The 9,168-nt window shown below is 40.7% G+C and overlaps 1 protein-coding gene across 1 annotated transcript in view; it reads right to left on the minus strand.

Moving 5' to 3' along the window:
- The window catches only part of PKD1L3 (polycystin 1 like 3, transient receptor potential channel interacting), a gene marked incomplete at its 5' end in the record, with an annotated part of 58,640 nt that extends 50,771 nt beyond the window's left edge, over positions 1–7,869 (minus strand). The window contains 1 exon segment of the mRNA XM_082863035.1: positions 7,716–7,869. Coding sequence (XP_082719161.1) covers positions 7,716–7,869 — 154 coding nt within the window.
- Between the last annotated feature and the right edge of the window lie 1,299 nt (positions 7,870–9,168).

Here is a 9,168-nt window from a genome sequence, read left to right on the forward strand (position 1 = left end):
GCAGTGGTGTGGACATGTGATCAGGTCCTGGCCAATGGGATATGAGAAGTAGTAGATGCAATTTCCAGGCTGTGCCCTTAAAAAAAAAAAAAAGGATCAGTCCCCACCCCACCCCTCTCTCCTTCCCACTGGCTGGAGTGTGAACATAGAGTGCAGGGTGATAAAACAGCTTTTATAGACCTGAGATGGATGCTACAAGTTGATGATGGCAGAACAAGGAAGAGCTTGGGTCCTGTAAACCACTGATCCTTTCAGCCTTAGACCTCTTACTCAGACTGTTATGTAAAAGAGAAATGAACTTCTATTTTGTTTAAGCTACCATTTTGGCCTTTGTTACAGCAACTGATCCTACCTTTTAACTGTACACCCTGCTAACATATGCCTCACTGATGTTAAAGTAACCAGATCAGGCCCAAGATGGAGCCACTCATGCTAAGCCCCGCATCAGCAAACAGCTCTTCCAGGAAAGGAAGGCCAAAGTCAACCAGTCAGTGCCTGCCTGCCCAGTACAAGTTACATAACCCAGCTCCATCACTTCCCTTTGCTCCTTATAAGTAAACTTGCATTAACCACTTAGTAAATGCCCAGTATAACATCCTTGCTCCTGCTCATCTCTGTCTATAAAAATCTCTCCCCTTGTACAGCTCTTAAGAGATCGTTTCTGTCTGCTAGAGTGGATGTTGCCCAACTCATGAGTCACTGAATAAAAGCTTACTAGATCAGTAAATTGTCTGGGGAAAGTTTTCCTTTCACATTAGGAAGGGACAAGAAAGACCCCTTTTGATTATTCACAAGCTCCCAAAATATTTCCACCAATAGATCTTTCTTGAAAAAACAACTGGAATAGAGATGAAACGAAATTAAGAACTCGGAAGTGGGAAGTTATGGTACAAAGTGGTTGGTGATAAATACGAAACCAGTTAAAACAGAAATAAATTCTAAATTATTGTTGGAAATCTGGCTTTGATAAAAGCGTGAAAAAAGTATTCTTAAGTTGTATAGTATAAAAATAATTATTTACTATAACAATAACCTGAATAAAACCCACAGAATATCCTAACAAGATCTAGTGAGTGAGGGTGGGGAGGTGAAAAAACTAACCTGTGCTATAATTCTATAACCAGATGAGGGGATTTCAAGAGAGACTGTTTCATTCCTGAGCCCGACAACTAGAAAAACATAAGTATAAGAATGTGTTTAGGGCTTCCTTGGTGGCGCAGTGGTTGAGAGTCTGCCTGCCGATGCAGGGGACACGGGTTCGTACCCCGGTCCGGGAAGATCCCACATGCCGCGGAGCGGCTGGGCCCGTGAGCCATGGCCGCTGAGCCTGCGCGTCCGGAGCCTGTGCTCCGCAACGGGAGAGGCCACAACAGTGAGAGGCCAGCGTACCGCAAAAAAAAAAAAAAAAAAAAAAAAGAATGTGTTTAAAAAACTTCTTGCTGGTAAATAATTAACACAAGACTACTGAAGAACAAAATTTCAACAAAAGACAAAAGCAAGGAAGCGTTAGAACCAGAAAGCACAGAACAAGGCAAGGAATGACATGTTATTAAAATAAAGTTGAATATGATAAACTCTACTATAAAAATATTCTCAGTGAGTGAAATAATTAGATGCATTTACATGAAATTTAGTAGGCACACACCCAAAGCAAAGTGACACAAAATTTTTTAAAGGACCCCACATACATAAATATAAGGTGACCTCCTTTCTCAATGAGATTTTTTTAAAGTTATTTTTGAGCAAATTTGACTATATAAACTTGAAGGATGTATGTGAAACAAATGTCTACTTATTTAATTCAGTAATTTAGTTTTACAAAGGCATAATTAAAATCACGTTATACAAAGTAGTATATTAATTTAGAAGCTTTGCTCTTCTGAAACTCAATTTCATGACATAGCTTTATTCAAACTTTTCAAAGGCATCTTCAACATCACTGCTTTCATTATAACCAGAAGAAATTTCAGAATTATTTAGGTTTTCCAAAATATCTTTACTTCCGTCTAATTCTATCATTATCTTTTTCCCCAACTCACAAGTACTCATTTACAAAGTATTCAGAAAAGCTGATTTTTACATTTGTTCTTTAGATACATATTCTCTCTAGATGAGAGGATGTCTCTGCAACAATCACTTTCTAAATTGCTTTTTTAAAGGATACTTAGGGGCTTGTTGACAAGGACACCCAACCCTTGAAGTTGTGCACTGCCACCCCTAAGAATATCACTAGATCCACTTTATTTTTATTATTTTTTAAAGAGTTTTTTAAAAATTTATTTTATTTTTGGCTGCGTTGGGTCTTCGTTGCTGTGTGCGGGCTTTTCTCTAGTTTCGGCGAGCGGGGGCTATTCTTCGTTGCAGTGCGAGGGCTTCTCATTGCCGTGGCTTCTCCTGTTGCGGAGCACGGGCTCTAGGTGCGTGGGCTCAGTAGTTGTGGTCCGTGGGCTCTAGAGCACAGGCTGAGTAGTTGTGGCACATGGGCTTAGTTGCTCCACAGCATGTGGGATCTTCCTGGACCAGTGCTCGAACCCGTGTCCCCTGCACTGGCAGGTGGATTCTCAACCACTGTGCCACCAGGGAAACCCTAGATCCACTTTAAATTTGTCTCTTTTTTCACCCATTCTGTCAGGTGATCTCTATAATTAGCCAACATTGATATTGATTGAGGTCATTTCATACTCATGCATTTTCCCCAAATAGTATTTGTTTTTCAAAATTGTTTTTTTTGTGTGTGTGTGTGTGTGGTACGCGGGCCTCTCACTGTTGTGGCCTGTCCCACTGCGGAGCACAGGCTCCGGACGCGCAGGCTCAGCGGCCATGGCTCACAGGCCCAGCCGCTCTGCAGCATGTGGGATCTTCCCGGACCGGGGCACGAACCCGTGTCCCCTGCATCGGCAGGCGGACTCTCAACCACTGCGCCACCAGGGAAGCCCTTCAAAATTGTTTTTTAAAAAAGGGAGAATACCACGATATGAAAGACTTTGCAAGGGCTTTAACACGACTCTTTTTTTTTTTTTATTTTTTTAACACGACTCTTTTTTGATGGAAACTTTTGTGGGAAAAAAACTTTTCTTAGGGCTTCCCTGGTGGAACAGTGGTTAAGAATCTGCCTGCCACTGCAGGGGACATGGGTTCGAGCCCTGGTCCAGGAAGATCCCACATGCTGCGGAGCAACTAAGCCCGGGCGCCACAACTACTGAGCCTGCACTCTACAGGCTGTGAGCCACAACTACTGAGCCCACGTGCCACAACTACTGAAGCCTGCGTGCCTAGAGCCTATGCTCTGCAATAAGGGAAGCCACCGCAATGAGAAGCCCGTACACCGCAACAAATAGCCCCCGCTCGTCACAACTAGAGAAAGCCCACGCACAGCACGATGACCCAACACAGCCAAAAATAAAAGCAAATAAATAAATTTAAAAAAATGAAAGCAAACACTGCAATATTAAGATCAGACAAAATAGAATGTAAAGAATATTTACTGAGTACCAGTGATGTGGACACATTTCGGCATTAATTAAGTCTTGTGCATCCCTTAAGGGTGGAATTGATTTCACTACACACACCTGAGGTCATTTTGTTTCTCGGTATTGTGACTTCTCTTTTTGTCCTTTTGGGTTTCCTATGTGAATGAGAATTATTCCCATTTCTTTCATAACTGGCATCTTGGTCTGAAAAGGCATCTATTTGGAGGCCAATGCAAAAGTTAACTTATAGGATAAAACGCTAGGTGGAAGTCTATAAAATAATCAGTACACGCACATGTGATAATTAAAACACGTATGTTAAACCAATTAAAGATAACTATCCAGTTGTTTTTAAAAAGAACAACAACGTAGGAGTTCTGAAGTAGGTCTTCTGCTCTGGAGCACAGTCACAACATCTCAAAATTAGGTCCACCAACTGGGTCAACAGTGAGAAGACAGAGAATTAAGTTTACTTTAGGAAATTACATCCTAAGCATAAGATTCTCCTTTGTATTCGATAATCCTTATTGGTAGAGATTAAAGAGTTCAGAAGGTGGGCAACAGCATTCTTGAATGTGCCTCTCTGTGTATATTTGCTGTTTCTTATCACGCTGCTGAACGTGGCTGGAGAAATCATACAACCCCGTTGACCACGTCTCAGCTTAAATTCAGGATCATGAACCACGAGGGGCCTGCGTTCACCCTGCCTGGTAATCGAAGTATTTCCCTAGTCCATTCTCACTTCCACTCTCCTGGGTGGCCCTTTCCCACTTCCTTCTCATTCTCTCCCCTCAATCTTGCCATGTCTTTATTGTAAAACCTGAGTTGTTTATCCTGTAAAGCTTCCCAGTTCTGGATTTTGATGACTGTATTCCCATGGTGCCATCTCACATGCTCTCAGTTCTGACTTTTTATAAACTGGTTGGCTCTAGAGGCTTAATCAGATTCAAGTTCTACTTTCTATAAGAATGCTTAGTAGGTGGTGTCAAGTACTTCCATCAGGAGTCACATAATGTCTGTGTGATAACTAATAACTATTAGTCTAGCAGCCATTGGTGACTATTCCCTAGATCCATTTTTTCATTAGGGATTGTGGGAACTTGTGTTTCATATTTTATTACAAACTATTGAATTTATAAATATCAAAACATCACGCATGTACTACTTAAACAAGAGCTATAACACACTAACAACAAAACCAAAGTCAAAGCTACATTATTCCGAAGTAGTAGCAAGTATGTAATTTGAGCTAATGATATGCTGGTGCTTCTCCTAAAGCAGAGTGTTTCAAAGGATGTGCAACACTGCGACCTTAGCCAGAATGGCAGATAGGTCTAAAAATATGTTTCAGATGTCCCTAGGATAGATCTCCATTTATCAATGGTTGTTATATCATCCTATGATCGTTAGTTTGAAGTAATGAGTTTATAATATTACTTTACTTTACCAATGGCATGGAAGTATTTCAAAGCTTTCACAACCAGTACAGCTGTCTTGGCACTTACAAGAGGAATATTAACCCTATTACAACACCACTTTTAACACAAACTGTTACTTTTTATTCCAACTTGTTTACTGTTCCAATTTCTTAATGCTCTTACATGTGAGCTTTAAGTGTTTTTATTTTTAAAGTAAATGAAAAATGAGTTCAACTATTCAAATGTTGAAAAAGTCAATAAGTATCTGAAGTAATATTGTACAATAATATGAAGCATCAGACTTCTTTTTTGAACGTTAAGTAGTTGAACATTTACAAATCTCCTACCAGCATGCTATTTTGGAAGAGGCATTTTTTAAATTCATAGTAAGATGTATAAACACTCTGATATTAATGGTTAATACCAATATTGGATCTCCAAAAGCGTTTTCACCTTTGACATGAATGTGAAGCTATCTAGAAGCAGAAGGTAAACTTTGAACAAAAAATTGAAACTGCACAATAACGTTAACAGTAATAATTGCTATAGTATGCCGTGAATTGTTCTAATACCTTATTTGTATTGTCTTAATTAATCCTCATAACCATCCTTGGAAGGACACTGGGCTGCATGGAGGTTAAGCTGCTTGCCCAGGGTCGCAGAAACAAGATGGGAACCCAGGAAGCCCGACTCCACAGCTCCAGCTCTTCACTGCAGTGACCTACTTCCTCTCATTATCGGAACACAGACTCAGAATTTAGAGAACTGGCTTGGGTAAATCGAACAGAATTCTTTTTGTCCAAGATTTTCTTCTGCACAAACTTTCTATGTTCTACAGCAGAAATCTCTTGCCAGTACGTGAAAAATAATACTGGGAAATGCATCTTCACTCTAAAACCAAGAGTAACTGAGAAAGTCTAAAAGCTCAACTCTTGGAGAGTGAAAAATGGATGGATAATCAACACTATTTAGACTACATTAGGGGTTGTTTTTCCAATCCTGGAGATGGGTCTGGCGAAATAAACTCCTGTGATGATGAGAAAAGCGCACAGTTGTAAGATAGCTGCCAGTTCTAGGGATGCAGTTTGTAAGAACGAAACACTCGGGCACTTGACTTGTGCAGAGATTATGCTCACAGCCTTGGCCTCATTAACAATAGCATGCTTACAGCAGAAACTAACACAACTTTGTAAAGCCACTATACTCCGATACAAATTAATTTTTAAAAATAGCATGCACGTTATCATGGCAAAAGGGACAAAGATATCACAAAGAGCTTGAAAGGGTGACGAAGGAGAGGTCTGAAGCTCGAAATATATTAATTCGCAATACTGGGTCCTTTCAATAGCCAGTATTTGAGGAAGGTGATCTTTTTTTTTCTTGTAATAGAGAAATATTGCAATGTATTCTGTTCTATGAAGCATCCAGAGCTGCTGTATATTTTATTAAGAATGTATTTGTGATTTTTTTAAAAAAAGTGCAACAAAATTTTTACCTGAACAGTCTGAGACATCATTGAGAATTCTCAGAATTCTCTGTCAATTCACTGAGCTATGAACAAATGCTTTGTGACTACTGCATGAAGTACGTTAATTGAAAAAAAAAATCCCAACTACGCACACCCCCTGCTTAATTCTCACCTCCTACCTCTGAAGAAGCAAACCTCTAAATGATAACAAGCTCCCCTCTATTCCACTGTATTCTGTGTTCCTCCTTTGTTTCCTGTTCTTCCCCCTAAAGCCCAAATGCTAAAAGGACTGGAGGGGTACATGTGGTTAATGGGGTTTATCAGTACACTTTCTCCCACAGCCCACCAAGTCAGGAAGTGAAGGGAACGTCAAGGAATGGCTCTGCCCAACTACCAGAGGGGCTGCAGGAGGAAGCCTCTCCCGTCCATCACTCACAGACTCTTTACCTACTGCTCTCACACGTTCTCCTTGTTTACAATCAGTTTGTGACAATTAGGTCTTTAGCAGCATGTGGTCTCATCACTTAACAGCCTGGCAAATGAACTAATGCCCCAGTGAGCACAAGTCCACTTTTGACGAGATCCGACTGGGGTTTCAGAACAGGTAAATGCAGGTGGGCGTGGGGGCCCAGTGGGCTGTGACATCTGTTGCAGGGAGACCAGACCCAGATAAGGCTCGTACTCAAAAGTCGAACATTTAGAAAAATATAACTATGAAGACCAAATCCTGCTAGCTTCCAATAGATGGAAATTTAGGATTGCCCCCCAACAAATTATAGATTGTTTATTTTTTCATATTATGCATTATCACAAGGCTTAGTATTAATTTACCTAGACTTCAATGAAGATGATGATATAATAATGCCTTGGATTCTTCTCTAAGACCACAGGATTATGGTGCATAATTTTGAAAATATCTGTGTAAGAAAGACAAGAGGCAAATAATTTCTCTCCAGGGTTCTGTTAGGAAACGTGGGGCAGAGAATGATAAAGAGATATTTACCAGGAAAAAAAAGTGACCGTAAAAGGATTCCCATTTCAGAATCTCGCGTGACACTTTTAGTGAAATAGCAGGTAAGTTAACTTTAGAGAGGCTCTGAGAAAAATCTCATCATTTTTCTGACACAGACAAACCAAGGCTGGAGCACAAAAGTGGAGATATTTCAGAGGAATGATGGTAACAAAGTGAAGTGATTGCTTTTTCTGTATACAAAAGGGGAAAGATTTAATTTTTTTTCCTTCTCTTGTCTCAGAGTAAAAGTAAGGAAGTTTCCTTCATAAACACTAAACCTCAGAGCCTTACCTGGGTTGTTTTTTTCTTGATGTTTTCCCAGCAGCGTTAAATTTTCCCCAACCTACCACTTCTTTCCTTCTTCCAGAAAGTCCCGGAGGAGGTCTTGAACCTCCTGGTTCCAAGTGCAAGCAGGGTGTCCTCTCTGAGCACGACAGTAATCTTCTGCTTCCTGAAAGCTGCAATGAAACCTGTTAAGCTGATAACAATTATGTTCTCCATGTTGCTCTGGGCTATCCAGCTCATTTCCTAGAACGATACCTGTTGTGATGTATAACCAAAGCCAGGTTCTTCCTTTGAAGAACATTTTCTCTGTGCACTGTGCACATGAAAAGTGTAGAGGCTCACACAGCTACTGAAGCCCGCGCGCCTAGAGCCAGTGCTCCGCGAGAGAAGCCGCTGCAATGAGAAACCCGCGCACCGCAAAGAAGAGTAGCCCCTGTTCGCCGCAACTAGACAAAGCCCACGCGCAGCAACGAAGACCCAACGCAGCCAAAAATAAAAAATAAATAAAATAAATTTAAAAAAACGTGTTGGGGCTCAGCAGCTGCCTGGTCCTTTAAATACATTCTTGGTGGGTTTATCTTATTACTATTATTCTTTTAGAAATTGGTAATAATTTGTCAAGGAGACAAAAGGTTTTGTTTTAAGGACCCAGGTGGAGCTCCTATAAGCTGAAAACAAATGCCAGAGATCAATAAAGCAATGGGCCTTCATAGCTAGGGCAGCACCACCTGTGTCTACACAACTGGCTCTACCTTTAACTTTATAATAGATCTTTATTTGCTAAGTCTAAGCTGTAAGGGGATAGAGGATGATGAATATCTAAGTCAGTGTTGCTAAAAATTTAGTAATGTATTTTTTTTAAAGAAAACCATTCTTGCAGACCCCTACGATGGATTTAAATTATTGTATTGTTTCTTAAATATATTTATACACAAAACTAGGCGTAATCTCTCTCCTAAAGCTCTTACATAATCATAAAAGCCAAAGAATAAATATTTGATGAAAGAATGAATAGAAATTAAATATAAACAAAACTGAAAACCAATGCAATTCAAATTTTGCCAAACTAAATAGCCACTTAGCAGATAAACACAGCTCTGGCCTATGACTGCACAGGTTGTTTTGATTTTGTCATTCGCGTTACTTCGTACTGTAGGGGAAGAATCAATTCTCTCACCACTTTTCTTTAATTTGCTGAAAAACCTTTGTCCAGGGCTTCCCTGGTGGCGCAGTGGTTAAGAATCCGCCTGCCAGTGTAGGGGAAATGGGTTCGAGCCTTGGTCCGGGAATATCCCACATGCCGCGAAGCAACTAAGCCCGTGCACCACAACTACTGAGCCCGCGCTCTAGAGCTCACGAGCCACAACTACTGAAACCTGCGCGCCTAGAGTTCGTGCTCCGCAACAAGAGAAGCCACCGCAATGAGAAGACCGTGCACCACAACGAAGAGTAGCCCCCGCTCACGGCAACTAGAGAAAGCCCGCATGCAGCAATGAAGACCCAACGTAGCCAAAA

This window comes from Leucopleurus acutus (assembly GCF_964270905.1).
Source record: "Leucopleurus acutus genome assembly, chromosome: 20".
Lineage (NCBI taxonomy): Eukaryota > Metazoa > Chordata > Mammalia > Artiodactyla > Delphinidae > Leucopleurus > Leucopleurus acutus.